The sequence below is a fragment of the Lonchura striata genome, chromosome 7 (genome assembly GCF_050655825.1).
Source record: "Lonchura striata isolate lonStrDom1 chromosome 7, ASM5065582v1, whole genome shotgun sequence".
Classification (NCBI taxonomy): Eukaryota; Metazoa; Chordata; class Aves; order Passeriformes; family Estrildidae; genus Lonchura; species Lonchura striata.
Window position 1 is genome coordinate 24,608,338 of NC_140709.1, and position 15,438 is coordinate 24,623,775.

The 15,438-nt window shown below is 42.8% G+C and overlaps 1 protein-coding gene and 1 long non-coding RNA gene across 3 annotated transcripts; one reads left to right on the top strand and one right to left on the bottom strand.

The window, feature by feature from the left end:
• Positions 1-116: 116 nt before the first annotated feature.
• LOC146766914 (uncharacterized) lies at positions 117-9,837 on the bottom strand. Of its 2 annotated transcripts, XM_085585176.1 has the most exons (8): positions 9,468-9,837; positions 8,393-8,568; positions 8,074-8,136; positions 7,383-7,477; positions 6,541-6,839; positions 4,041-5,939; positions 2,755-2,881; positions 117-1,987 (listed from the first exon to the last, which is right to left on the bottom strand). In XM_085585176.1, exons 1-8 carry the CDS (start codon positions 9,607-9,609, stop codon positions 1,795-1,797), a joined length of 2,994 nt encoding a protein of 997 aa, XP_085441302.1. In that variant the 5' UTR covers positions 9,610-9,837; the 3' UTR covers positions 117-1,794. The 2 variants fall into 2 exon arrangements, with proteins under 2 accessions (XP_085441302.1, XP_085441301.1); XM_085585175.1 differs by lacking the exon at positions 9,468-9,837 and having other exon boundaries at positions 8,393-9,461.
• Positions 9,838-13,675: 3,838 nt separating this feature from the next.
• Positions 13,676-15,287, top strand: LOC146766915 (uncharacterized). The gene is made up of 2 exons (XR_014956747.1): positions 13,676-13,740; positions 15,122-15,287. It is a non-coding gene; the product is annotated as an uncharacterized LOC146766915 (long non-coding RNA).
• The last annotated feature ends 151 nt before the right edge of the window (positions 15,288-15,438 follow it).

The following is a 15,438-nucleotide window of genomic DNA, read 5'->3' on the forward strand; positions in this document are numbered from 1 at the left end:
ACACTCTTGGAATATGATATAAACACAAAGTGTCTCCCTTCTTACAACAGAGTTTCAATTTGTTCTAGCCTAGGCAAAGCTGTCAAGTGTAGTGTCATGGTAAGCATCACGTAATGTACAAGAATTCATTGAAATTTTATTTGGGGAGTAATACAAACTGATAGATCATTATTCAGCAAAAGAGAAACTGATTACACATGAACGAACTCTCTCCCTCCAGCTGACTGCTAAAGATGGTGATTAAGATAAAGATACCAATAGACTAAAGGAGTTACTCTTACCCTGTGTTTGAAGCACAGCTCTGTAACTGCTAGCAGCTGTCTCTGTACCTTACATGTCAATGAATACAATCTATTATTCTATTATTAGTATAAGCACATAAGTGCAGAAGTAAAAAGTCCCATTTCTGACCCATAGAGGTAATGAAAACAATTACTGGGAACACTTGGAGATCTACGTTCCTGCCTGGCTTCAGACATTGGGTCAACACAGACAGGTTCTAATACAACAGCACTTATAACAAGTGTTATAAGTGTAATTTACTAGCTCCTACCTGGCTTCCAGAGTTACAGAATACCAGAGAAAGCTTGGTAACTTCCAGAAAATTGAACAGATAAATAAGGCATTTTTTGAATCTCAGGCTTTTTCTTTCCTGGTTTTAATAACTTAAGAGTACAGCTTAAATGTAAGCTATGCAGTAGCATTAACCTGACTGCCAATGATACTATTTTCCCCTCTACTAATGAAGTTTCCATCTTCTGGAGTCCTCTGAATACAGAGAGTACAGCAAGACCCAGCCTAACCTCATGAACTGATAGATGTTGCTGAGGTGCTGAGGAGAAAGAGTAAGTATGGGCAGAAGAAAAGAGCAGCCCTCTCCCTGCTCTACTACAAAGAGGAAACAATGTGCCTGTTTCCAAACAGGCACATTTCCTTCCTTTTTACTACTGGTGTGATCCCTTCTTTTCCCCACCATTCTCTCAAACATTTAGAATCAATAACCTTCAAAGTCACACCAGTAGACCCTAAAAAAAGCAAGTGCTTGAAGCCAGTGGGTGCTGCAATGGAAGTGTAAATTATTTCCTTAAATGCAACTGACCCCAGCTGGAGTTCTGTTGTCCGCCTCTGTGATTACCAGCTTAAGAGGTATATGCATGTGTTGGAACACAAAGATGATCAGAGGGCTGAAATATGTCTCCTATGAAGACAGGCTGAGAGAGTTGAGGTTGTTCAGCCTGGAAAACAGAAGGTGCTAGGGAGACCTTATCACACCTTCCAGTACCTCAAGGGGCTACAAGAAGGCTGAAGGAGGTACTTTTTAACAAGGGCAAGGAGTGATAGGAAAAGGGGAGTGGTTTTTGAACAGTTCTGTCTCATGGGACCCTCTCCTCCAATCACCTTTTTTGTAGCAATACTCAGAATGTTTGAAAACAAGACATGTTTAGGTCTGGTCCTATGCACCCTGTGTTTCAAATATTCCTTAATGTTGGTTGGCATAAGGCTCATCTTCTGCTGCAGGGAGCTTTACATGGCAGACAAGGAGAGAACAGGAAGAAAGCAGAAGATAGCTAGGGGCTAATCATACAGCACATAAGCCCATCATCAAAACAGACATCCATCAATTTATGTCAACCACCCCATAAGTCCCAAAGATTTGAAAACAGAAAAAACCCTGGCACAAGGCTCAGTTTGTCAAATTGGTCCTTGGGTTGCCTTAGTTGGAATAGTTCAGCTGCCTGGTCAGCCACCTTCATCTTTGCTTGGGCCTCTGCGTTCAAAGCTGTAGCCTTGTGGCTAAATGCATGAGCTTCTAGGATCTTGTGGGCTGCTTTCAACAACTGCCTTGGCACTGAGACATCCTTCAGGAAACAATTCTTCATTCTCTTTCATCTTGGTCATTCTCTTGGCTTTGACAGGCTCTTTGCTTTTGTAGAGAGCAGAGTGGAGGAACCTGGTGTCTGTAAATGGGTCACCCTGCCTCAGTTTCCTGCAGAACCAAAAGGATTACATTGAACCATCAAGTATTCCTTGAATTCATGTATGATTTTAGTCCCTAAAGTTTCTAATTTTAGTGCAGTTCTTCCCCATAAGATGATTAAGTGGTACAGTTTGTTTCTTGTCCAATACAGAGTACTTTCTGGTGCAATATAACCAGCTATTCATGGAAAGTTTAAACTGGGACACTTTACAGGGAAAAACACACCCAGTAACATTATATAACTGCAAAGCTGTAATTTTAGGAGTACATGACTCTGTGCAATAGCCATTGGATGTACTGAATCTACAGCTTCTTAGGGAAAAGATGAAGTTATTTGTTTAGGTATATCTGCTAGTGAATATAGATACAGGCTGCTCTCAGGAGGAAAGTATTACTTGGGTATCTAAAATTGTAGTCATCACAGAATGTAAATGAAATAGGGCTTTTGCTGAGCTGTCTTTAGCCTGTATTTTATCTTGCACTACTGCCTCATTAGCACTGGAGTACCACAGATGCAGTCTGCCAAGAGATGTGCTCATTTCAACAAGTAAAATAACATCTTTGGTAGGTTGTTACCAGAAGCCTAAACATCCCATGTGTACTGATGCAGAATTTTGGCATAACCACAAAGTGGTAAGAGGAGGGTGATAGAACACAAAGGGTAAGAACTTTGAAAAAAGCAACAGAAGGTCCAGCCCTGGAGAGTTATTATCTGAGAACAGCGCAGGGGCTGCAGCATGGGATCAGTCTTTGGAAGGAATAGTTTAAAGCCTAACCCTCTGATTGATGGCTCTTTGTAGCAGGCTGGCTTCCGTTTCCGCCTGGTTGAGCACCCTGATGCTTCCTCTGAACCGGAGTGAGACGCAACCCTGGGACTGTTCAAGTCCTGTAGTGGCCTGATATCTGCAAAGGGAGACATTCACATGGTTTGATCAAAGTGATTCCAAATCATTTCCAGATATCCTAAGAAATAACAGCTGACAAATAAAAACGACTTGCATTACCAGGTTTCTCTGAACATGCACAATCCGGAATTGAATCATATTGCCTCTGAACTCAGGAGACCATTTTAATACAAGAATACCAGACCTGCTCCTCAAAAGTCACCTCATAAATCAAATTAGGGCCCTCAATGAAAAAATCACTAAATACTGATAGTGTCATGGGCCCTGGTATAGTAGAAAAATTATATAAAAACTCTATTTGATAGCTGTAATACTCAGGAGCTTACAGCCTGGAGAAGACAGCAAGCTTATAGCACACAAACAACCTACCAGAAACCTACTGACTTCCAGCAAGGTGCAGGACCAGTGGTCACTGCACCTTTCCAAGTGGAGTCAGCCAAAAGGAGGAAGGCAGGAGAACAAACCTCCTCCCTCTCTACAAAGTACAGCTCACTCCAGTTGTAACAGGCCTATTTGTCAACAGCTACAGAAAGAAAAACCCCACAGAACTACTCTCTTTACTGAGCATCATTAACAGCAAACTCCTCAAAAGGATCAGCTTAACTATGGTAGTATAGTGACACAGGGATTCACCCTCCAAATCCTTTTAAAAAACAAACAAAAAAAACCCCCATAATCAAAATAATTTAGGTTGGGTCCTGGTTAATTTCCAGTGAAGATATCACCTTAGAGGTATGAAGTCTTGCAGCACTAACCGTTCTGGACCAAAAATTTTCCACTTTCTTGTCATTTTGTGTCCCAATAATACTGACTGCCAGGGTCAGCATCAAGTTAGATTTTGAACTGCTTGAATACTTGATTTTCTAAACTAATAGGCATGCCCTGTAGATAACAAGAGTGGTAAAGCAAGACTCAGCACATGCTGTTAGGCCCAATATCTACACATGGACATGTGGACAGAAATTCTTATGGAAATGCGAATCAGCTAGATGCAAATGCAGCCACAGAAATGACAGGCCAGCACAAGTGGAAGCATAAATGGTGTACTGGAGACTGATCTGTGACTCTGAAAGATGAAAGGAAAATATAAGCACTTGCTGCATGGAGTTTTTGCCCTCATCTCCAGACACAGGTATTTTCCCCAGCTTACCACCTACCAGGTTCCAGTAGGCTCCAAGAACTTGACTGGACTTGGTTCCTTTCCCCAGGTATTTCCTCTGAAGTGTTTTCTTTAAATATCAGGGATTTTTTCAATGAAACAGGAGGTTTTTCTGGCAATCTGTTGCCTTCAGTACTTAAGTTCTTGGAAACCGGTACTTCTGTAAGTCTGGAGCTGACAGGCAAAACTGCAGAACTGCTCACATGGGAGGATTCAGGACTGTGTGAAAGGTCTGTTAGACTATCTACAAGTGATATCTCAGGTAGCTGCTCCTCCAGGAAATCATCCAGCTCAGACAGCAGATGGCTAATGCAGGAAAACTTGACAGTTTTCTTGGGTGCATGTTCTGTGGGATTTCCAATGAGAACCTTGGCACCATCATTTTTTCTGGCCAGGGAATCAGTCTCTGGAGGTTGAGACTTGCTCCTCTTCATCTGAGACCTGGGTTTGCAAGGCGCTTCTTTTTTCAAAGAATTCATATTGTGGTCAACTTCACCTTGCCCTTTTTCTTGAAGGCTCCCTGTCTGTTTTTTATTGCTCTTTTGATTGCTCTTACTGGCTCTGGAGATTTTGCTCACTTTGCTCCCAGGAACAGACTTGGGAGGTACATTTTTACCTCCTTCAGATTCCATCTGGAAATAGCCCACATTTTCTGCAAGATCCAAAGGATGGACAATATATGTTTCCCTGCGCTGTTTTAGATTACCTGGCAAATCCTTTGTGCTCTCATTAGCTACTCCTTGAACATCTATGCAGGGTCTAAAAACATCATCTTCATTTCTCTGATCACAATTGCTATTCCTGACAGTATTCTTCCTCCTTCTTTGGCTTCTTTTAGGCTGTTCTTCAGCTTTGGACTCTGTTATTATCACAGTGTTTGGCAAATACTCTTCATCAGAATCATCACTTTGCCTAATTACTCTAGTTTTTCTGTTGGCTTTCTGTCTGATGCTCTTTCTGCTCACACTTGAGAATCCTGTAGAATCACCTGAGGGAACTTCATGACTTGAGAAGGTATGAACTGGGGGTTTTAGCAAGCTCTCCATCCTTTGCATCTCAAAGATAGGTCCCTTCTTAACCTGTTGCATTAAGTCAACATTTTCAAGACTCTGCAGCTGTGCTGGATTCACCTCATATGTACTTCCAAAGTCTTGGACTCCATCAGAAGAGTGGGAACGGTGCTGTCCACAGTCTCTACTCCTCCTGTCAAAAGCCCCCTCAAATGCCTTCTGCCCCATCTCACAGACTTTGGTCTCACTGGAACATGTTGCAACTTTTGGCTGAAGAAGCTTCTCTGCATTTTGAGCACACTCTTCACCTTGAGATCTATCAGGACTACTTTCTGCATTGTTTGTTTTTGGCAAACTTTCTGCAGGTGTTTTCTTTTTTCCTGTTCTTGCTTTTTTAACAGTCTTTTTCTTTCCAGTTTTACACTTACCTTTGCTTTTAACCTTTACAGGAACAAACTCAGGGACTTGGCTATAGTTAGGGTCCGTTTCAACACCACACCCCATTTCTTTTGTCTGTGGCTGCTCACAAAAGATCTCTTTACCCACAGACTTGCTAGGAGAAATAACAGCAGTTTGAGCAGGAGAAGCCAGGGGGCTGGGAGGTGGCAGCTGTTGCTGTGTGTTGTTCTTGCTGGAGCTGCTGTTGTCCTGTGCAGTACTACCCCGAGCTGCCTGAGTGGAACTGACAGGTGTGACGATATCCAGAGTGGAAGATGGAGTGCTTGTAGCAAACAGGGTGGAGCGCTTTCTCCTCTGAGTAACACGCCCTTGTGAGAGACAATCAAATAAATGTTTTGCCATCTCATCAGCCTCATATGAAAGAGTATGACTTTCCAATCCAAGCATTGGCAAATTGTTGGGATTTTGTTCAGTGCTGCACAAGACTTCTGTTGGAAAGAAAAAATTCACGTTTAAGGCTGAGAAATGCAGCAGGCAAATGCTATCTTGCCCCATACCAGTAAAAACTTTGCTCCATACGCTGACACAAATTCAGAGCATAGGAAAAGCCTGATTTTGAGACAGGGACTCCCCCAGCTTACTGTGTACCAGATTTGCTTAGCTGGCTTCTCTTTGAACAAAAGGGCAGCCCAAATCAAGATGCCCAACCCAGCTGTAATATTAGGAACACATGCTCTGTACAAGAGTTATTATTTATATGGCAAATCCACAAGAAACAGTGGCACACCTAGCCAGATTCTGCACTTTCAGACATCTCCAAAAGTCTTATGTAAACTCAGTCCCTATTACTCAAAAAGCCTGATTTGTGAGTTTGATCTACTGCAAACACACCACATATCCCTCTGAAGACTTTGATTCTGGGATAGACATAACTCCAGCAATAACAGCCCCAGTGGAGCATGTAGTAAATACCAGTCATTAGGAGCTACTGGAGTTGTGGTTGAGAATTAACTGGAGCTATGGCAGTCATGCCTTTCTGGACACAGACACAAAGTCATACCAGAAGAACAGAAAGAGATGCAAATTTACCTCCAAAGATGTGAGAGTCATGAAAAGCCCCCTCTGTTGCCATTGCTTCAGTCACCTTTTTGCCATTATCTTCCTGGTGGAACTGAGGCTTCTCATTGTGCTGTGGTGGCAAAGTATCTTTGGAGGCAACAGGCACAATTTTCAGGGCCTCATTAGAGGCAGGTCTCTGAAGTTCCCCTGCATTAGAAACAGGTTTCTGAAGTTCTCCTGAGGATGTCTGTACTGCTGTGGAGCTGCCATCTTGCTGCTCTGCATCATGCAGCTTGGAAATGGGCACTCTCATTGGTATCTGTGTAACCCTAGTGAGAAGGAGGAGCAGCAATGGATCATGTTTCTCATATACAACAGGCCAGAATCCAGCAGACTTAACTACAGGCCACATGTGGGCACCTCCAAACACTGCCCTGTCTTCAAAGGGGAGACTACACAGAGAAGAAACAGGACTTCAAATATACTTTAAGAGATCATGCTCTGACCATCTTTCCAGAAAGCTTACATCACACAAGCAGGTGACTATTAAGCATTTTTATGTAACACACATAAAAGTAGCCAGCTATGGCACTCGCTCAAGCAAATCTTGCTGTATTCACCAGCTACAAAGAGAAAACTGCCTAAAAGGAACACAGTCTCAAAGAAAGGAGGTAAAAAGACCGGCTTTTGCACAGACTCAGCATTAGGACAAACAAGAAAAGGAGTGGCAATAAAAAGACAATAAAGGAAAACATCAAGCAGCGGTGGTTCAGAGAAGCTATCTCATATGAAACTGGCAACTAGGCACACACATAGTGTGTTTAGCATACAGACATTCAGGACAAGCTTGGTGGTATCATTTCAAAGCCCACCTCAGAAGCTGACCATCTACAATATCATCAACCCAGCTATGTTCAGTCATGATGCTCTTCTGGCCACTGGACAAGGATGCAGAATTTGTATGGAACTGGAAAGAAGAAAAACAGGAGAGTGATTTAAAGTTCTTGAAATCCCTCATGCAGCCTCCTGCACAGAAATAGTAGAAGCTCAGTTTCTCTAGAAAGTATGTAAAGTATTGCCAGCAACCCTCTCACGTTACAGAATAAATTATGGAATAAATTGCAGCAGAATTAGATTGTGTCTCTACGGCCTAAGGATGAAGTTAAACTAGTTCAGATAATCTGAGACTAGGAAGCAGAAGCATCCCATCCACCCATGAGACAGGACACAGGGAAAGTGTCCTATTCCGTATCCCAAGTTGCCATGGCAATACTTTAAAAAAGAAATTGAAAAGAAATCATAACTTGTCAGAACAGAAAAGCCTACTGCCCAACATAGCAGATAATCCAGAGGAAAACAGTTTAAAACTAGTTTTTCCTACACAAAGAGTTACCCTGGAAATCCTTAACACCAAGCTGGCAAGGATGTAGCCAGAACAACTCAAGCAAGCAAAGAAAAACAGGTGAAGCATCCAACACTGAAGTGAGCAGGCAACATAAAGTAAAAGACAGAAAAAGACAGGCCCCTTCTCAGAGCGATGTGCTCATGTTTCCCATGGTTTACCTCAGACAGCTCAGCCATCTTAACTGCAGCCATAAGATTGTCCATTTTTTTCAACGTATCATTCTGTGTTGAGGTAATAAAGAGAGAGAAGCCATAAAGACATTACATCAAAACATCTATTCCAACAAGGATGCTACTAGCCAGATGTATGTTCTGGGGAGAACACAGCTTGGTAACAAAAACAAGCAAATGAATGGTGACCTTTTTGATATGTTGAGAATCCAGAATTCAACAGCAACAGCTCAATCCTCCCACAGCTGAGCTGCAATTGCAGCACACCTTGCCCCGCCCCATGCCAGCCACACAGTTAGTGCCATACCAGGAAGTAGAGCCTGTGCCGCAGCACAGCGTTCTGGAAGTGGCACTGCTTCACCTCCTTCTGTAAAATAGTCTTCTCCTGAGTGAGCCGCTGTGCATTGACTTTCTCTGCATTGAGGGCCAGAGCCAACGCTTTATTGTTCTGCTTTAGAGAGATTTTCATAGTGGAGGAGTTGTCTGTGAGAGACAGAGCAGTATCACACACCATCAGCATCCAAGGTCTCGCCCATACTTCTCCCCTCATCATAATTCTCTCTCTTCCTAGACCAGCCTTCTTTAGATTCAAATCTCTACAACTCAAAAGCCCCCTTGCAAAATCAGCAGTATCCTGTGTCCTTCCATATAACATGCAACACTTCAGATACCCTCTCCATCCTCAGTGGGTCACACTCAGGCAGCAAGCTACTGCTTCAATTCCTAATGAATAATGGCATAGTTGAAGTGCTGAAATATATAAAAATAAATGATCCTAATATTCAAGTATATAATATATATAATAAAAATAATATAAAATATACAATATATATTATATATTTTATTATATATAAAATATATATAATAAAAATAAATACATAAAAATAAATGTTCCTAATATTTAAAAATACATGCTCCTTGCTTTGAACAAGTCACCAACAGGTAAGTTTGCATCACCATCCAAAAAATGGGAGAAAAAACTGTTTCCCTCTATAGTTGCCCTTGAGTAAATTTGGAACCCTGTTTCCCAATTTCAAAACAATTAAATGAAAGTAATGGAAATACCCGAGTTTTTAAAGGTAGTCTAAATTATGGCCTGTTCTATCTTTGCATTACTTCCCCCATAAAAACAAGTCAGTTGGCGTAGATTCCGCAGAGGATTGCATATACACTACAAATACTTCATACACCTCTGGGCACCTCGAGTGGCAGTTGACACTCATCGGCAGGGCCCTGAGTTCACTCAGCAGCCCCGGCAGAGAAGCAGCACATGGGCTCTGGTGCGGGACTGCTGCCCACTCCCGATGCCACGGCCAAAGGCCCAGTTATGAGCTGACATAGCAGCCAGCACATGTACACACGGCAACGCAAAATATACTCACTGATGATCTTCGTTTTGATTTTCGATGCAAGCGAGGCATTCAGCTTCGCAGTCCTCAAGGCACCCTTTTTCTTCTCCCGCATCCGCTCTCTCGCGTAGCTCAGACTGAAGAAGGACATTTCGGCGGCCTCCCAGGCTGCCATCGCTGAAGAAGCGACCCCGAGCAGGGTCCGCGCCCCTATTTCCCTTCCGCAAGCCCGCACCGGCCGAGGCTCGCACTTGCCCCGAGAAGCGGCGTCGCGGCCCGGCACGGCCCCCCGGCGGAGGAGGACCAGGACGAGGAAGAGGGGGAAGAGGAAGAGGTGGAAGAGGAAGCCCTGCCCGCCGAGCGACTTTCGAATGCGGCGGGCGGCGGGCGGCCCGCCCCTCGCCCCGCCCCGCGGGCCGGCGGCGGAGAGCGGCGCCTCCGTGCGCCCCGGCCCGGCCGCGCGGGGGCGCCGCGGCCCCGCTGCCCTCGGGCTGGACGCGAGCCGCGGGCAGGCGCTGCCGCCGCCGGCCCCGGCCGCACCGCGCCGAGCCGCTCCTGCAGCGCCGCGGGGAGGGCCGGGCTTCGTCTGGAGGACATACGCCACCCCAAAGTTAGCGTCTGTACCTTCCAGTTGTGACAAAGACCGTTAACTGTGACCGTTAAACCGAATTACTTCTATTCGTACTTCACACTTCAGTCCGAGGTAATGCATTGTTTTCCAGACACCCTTGCATTTGCCTTCAAGAAGTTTACATAACATGTGCTGGTGTGATGATGTTAAAATATTTTTGTGAAATTACACATACAGGAAAAGCAGCCAAATATTTTGAAAAACAAAACTGCTGAAAACAGCTGGCTGTTTTCCCAAAATGGGTTCTTTTACTTGGTGTGCAAGAGGCCGATCCCCACAGAGAGGTGAGGTGTATTTGATTTTTGTACAACTCTGCACAAATAAAGAGTGCTGGGTGTCAAAGCCACTAAGCCAGTATAATGACTGCCAAAAATTATCACAATTCATACATTTTAGTAAACAAATGCATTGGTATTCATTGGCTACAAGCTACATAGTTCTCTGATTAATTAGTATCCTATCTACTATTACAGTCTACATGCTCAGTCTCTCTTCTTTTGAGTTGGTGAATTTCATGGTCGCAATCTCCCCTTGCCAGAATCACCTTCTATGTACTTGGGGCTGATTTCAGCACAGCTACTGAATTGGTTTTGTTAGTTACTTCCTTATCTTGGGAGTTCTGCCAAATGTCCTTGTGGCTTGTAAATTCTGCATCCTTTGTTTCCACTATGACTAATACATCCTTCTCCCAACTTTGTTAACATCCCTCTGGAGCTGAGATTATTGAAACATTCCAAGCTCTAGACCTCAGCGAGGCAGTTCTACTGACAAGTAATTTATCTTTCTAACACCTGAACATCATACTTTCTGCCACAGACAAAGGTAGCCCTTTGCAAGAGTCCTAAACCCTACTCCTATTTTATGAGGTGTTTGTTAATACATTAGCAGATGAGCATTAGATAATGATAATTATTAAATATGTTTATTCATTCCAACCTAATTAAGTAGCACATTGACCAAACACCCTCCATACTTATCCTGGAAATTAGATGTGCAGTGGGTAACAATTCTGTAGGCACACAGACTACCGCAAATTTTATTTCTTGCTCAAGGGAAACAGTCAGCCATTAAATGCTAGTTCTATGGCTGTCAGAAAAAGATATAAGTATCCTCTAAGGTACACTCTGTGATCCATGTGTGACAAATCCCACAGTCAGGGGGCCTAAATATTCTCTACTAAGTTTATTAAGCATACCAGTCAGTAAATTGAATTAACAGTTGACATCTTAAAACCAGAGACCCTTTCCTACACAGCTCTATTGAAACAGTGTAAATCTTTGCCAGGAGATATTGCTGATGCTATTACTCAAAATTTCAATTTCACTTTTTCTGAAAGTGATTGGACAAAATTGTAGAAGTTAAAAACAAACAAGAGCTATTAACTGCCAAGGCAACACTTTTTGCTCAAGAAGGTCCTGCATTGGAGAACAGAGAAATACACTGGCAAAGCTTGATACCTGCCTGCACAGTTCCTCCATCTCTTCTGTGGGCATCCACTAGTGAATGTTATTTATTTTTACCAGGGAAAAGAACAAACACAGCAAAATTCCCTGCCTTGAAATTATACAGAAGCATTTCTTGCTTTGGTGGAAATGGCAGGGATGAGCTCACCCGAGGACTAGGGACCAGACTCATTGCAGGAAAGTCCCTTTCTTCATTAGGGTGTCACTTTTGCCACATAACAGGAGAGGGGTTGGGTTAGCAGGACTTCGGGTTAGTCCTGGCATGGCTCTGTTTGCTTTGTGAAGGTCATTTTTCCCTGTCACCCGGCCATAGCAGCATATAAGCCCTGGGTGGGTGTAACTGGTGGAGTTATGCCTGGCAGGCATTAGATCTGTTTTTCTCAGAGAAAACAAGCAGCAGCTCTATTTTTGACATGTCTGCCGTGATGCCTGCATGGAGGATGCTCTCAGAAATCAAATCCAGCTTAATTACAAGCTCCTCAGCTGGAATGAAAGGTGGGGAAGAGCTAAACTTGGTGCTCCTTTTGCCATAGAGTAAAAGAGAAAGGCAAATGAAAGGAGAAACTACAGAACAAATTCTATAAATGCTAAGTATATTTCTTCCTGGAGATCATCTATGTCTCATTATAATACATTTCCTTGTATATTTTCTTAGACCATCACAAAGAGAGGCAACATTATTATCATGTCTCATAAACCCATTCATATTTTTTATTAGGAAATTATTTAATAACAGAAGTACATTTCCAAGGAGGGGGATGGCTCTTTCATTCAGAATTACAACCTGCAAAACTTCCTAATCTACAAAACCCCATAGCCTCTCCTCAGTGACTTGCTAGCCATCATGATAGATTAGCTACCATCAGCAATCCCATGAAAGATGAGTCCTGCATCCATTGGAAGGACAATTGTGGGGTTTAGAACAGCATGTTGGAATTTCTTGACTATTAAAATTTCTCCCAATACTGTAAGCAAAAACATAACCTTGATGAAAGAACAAGTAGCCAGGATCCTTGCTATATGCTACAATCACTGCAAATGGAACCCTAGATGGGCTCTGGGGAGGTATCAATTTTAGTTTTTCATTGTTCGTAGTAGTAGAAGTTGGTAGCTTCATTTACAAGTAATTACATCTATCAGAAAACCCAGTGAATAGTCTCTACCTCCCTTGTTAGCGAGTCTGCTTGGTTTCCAACCAACCACTCAGCAGTGAAACTCAATGCCTGGAAGTGTATTAGTATCATCTAGCTTGAAACTGATAAACTGAAGGTTTAACCTCTTCTTTGTGGCAGTTTTGATTTGCTGCTTTTTTTTCCTTTTTAATTTCTCTCAGCTCAGCAGCATTGTTTCTAAGCAACATGAGAAAGCAGCCGTCCTGCAAGAAGCCATAGCCTAATTTCCCTGGCACATAAACTGAGAGGCAGAGACAAGAAAGGAACAGCAACATCAAGAGGGAATTCCTCTTCATAAATACCCAAGGTCAGAGAGGCTCCAAACTCAGATCCTGAGGCCTGTTGCAAGAACTGACACAGGTAGAGCATACTTTCTTCTGTACATTTATGAGAGAGAGAATTTGGGGGCAATATTCATGAACAGCTGTGTGTATCATGGAACAGAGGAGTAGAACATGCACTTTGATGTTACAATATATTGGTGGGCCAAGTGCTGGCTTTTCTCTTTGCTGGAATTCATCTCTTATGCCCTGTTTTCTTCCCAGTCCATCCCCTCTTTCTACCACATAGATCTGATTAACAGACACACAGTAGGGAGAGGAAGCCACTGCTAAGAAACTAGGAAGTGGCAGTGGGTCAATAGACTGCAATATATGAGAAAATATACATCACTGATGGGGATGCGAACAAGCTGCAAGCTGATGCTCAAAGTTGATGCCTTAAATGGGCTCATTTTGTCCATTTCCCTTTACTAAACTCTTGTAAAGAGTAAAGTACTTTCAGTACTGTGTATATTGTCTTCTTTCTTGATTAATTTTTTTCTAAGCTCTTATTTTAATCCTACCTTGGAAATGGTTTTGGCTATATTTTTGTAGGCAGTCTCCTAGTGTCCCACTCTCTTTACTTGTTATGAAGAGAATCACTGACAGAGATAGTTTATAGGATGTACTTTTCTCTCTCCTAGATCCATTGAATTTATATTACAATGACAACTAGAATATGGAAAGAAAACTCCTGAAGAAACAGATCAAAAATCTCCTGTAAGTAGTACCTGCCCACAATTGCTTTCACTGCACTTGAGATTGGCTTGTTTTCCTTACAAAGGATTGTAAAACCTAGGTAGATGACAGCTTTCAAACCTTAGTTTTCTCTTGCTGGAAAGTATGAACAAACTTCCTTTGACATGCTCTTCATTTTGTTACATTCAGTCAGCAGTGGGAGACCTGACTGCCCAAAACTTCCTCAGTAAGAGCAACCAAGGTGGTGCAGAGCTCCTCCCTTGCAATGCAGCCAGGGCAGCTGCTGTCTGTAAGGGGTCTCCTAGCTCATGCAGCAACATTTCATGCTCTTCAGTGCAGGATTGCCCAGCAGATAACTCCTAGGGGATGTAAGAAATATTCCATCTATTCCGTACAAGTCCAGTGCCCACCTGCCCTAGGAATGCTTGCATGGATCAGTAGCACTTAGTCTGAGGAAAGGTCACAGAATCAGGCCTCCCCTGAATGACAAGGACAAGCACCAGTGAAGCATCTCTTTCAGTCTTTTGGCTGTACAGTGAAATTCTTCTGTTTAGGCCCCAGACTTAAAGTAATTGTTTCATATTTGCACTCAGTCTCATATTTTGGAGCCTGTGGAGAAGAGAACAGTTGGGTTTGAGGGAAGCTAAAATTAGCAGAGATGCAAACAACTAACAGCTTTCCTACTTGGGAACTGTCTGTGAGAGATCCATCAGTAGACTCCTAGCCCTGAATCATAGTAAACTTAGCGTCGGTCTTGAACGAGCTTTAGAGTCATCTATTACATTTCCTATGCACTGGTTTGCTTAGAAACAGGTGTAATTCAGAATTGTTTCCTTGCTTTAAGGGGAGATTATGTTGGCATCAGACTATGAGAAAAGGGATTTGGTCCAAGAGGACCAAGGCAGTCTACCTTTCTAGATGGCATGGTAATCACCAGACTTCCTACTTTCTATCCTCTTAACTGCAGGTCTGCTGAGAACTCTGAAAGATTATTTAGCTTGGTACAGCTATATATAGCCTGTCCCTATAATGGCCAATAAAAGCCCATTACTGAAAAGAGTACCTAAAGAAATTGGCTGCGAGTTGCCAATTCTGATGTAGTGTATCCACGATAATTACAGATTTTGCTGATTTTTTAGCAAGGAAAAGCTCATTTGCAGAAGGTATTTGATAAAGTTAAGTGACCTAACCAGAGGTTATTTTTCATAAACTAAAGCTGTTGGTGCATAAGAGAACAAAGTCTTCCTGTGTATGTTTAAAATACTTCAGACCTCCTCCTCTTCGTACAACATGAGCTACCCAGTGTAGTTACAGCTCATGTTTCCCTACAGTACTCTGGTCTTTCTGTCTTCACTCAAGCAATTAGTCTAACAAACCACATAAGGTTCTTCTGTCTTTCCAGGTCCCATTACAACTTAGCCCTCAGTGTTGCTTTGATGTGGTTAAGTGACTCAGATGCTCAGACTACACTGACAAGAGAGAAAATGTGAGTATTGCAAAGAGCCAAGTCCTGCTGCTGCAGTGACTTACACCAATGTGAAGATGGAGTAAAAGCAGCAGTGAATTGAGCCCAGGACTACTGTGTGTATTAAAACTACCAGGCTAATAATCTTCTTGTTCAGAACACCATACAGGGATTTTGCAGCTCACAACCAATACACATATCCCAACTGAAATGAGAGAAAAGGTATGGTATTATCTTCATATGCTGGAATACTA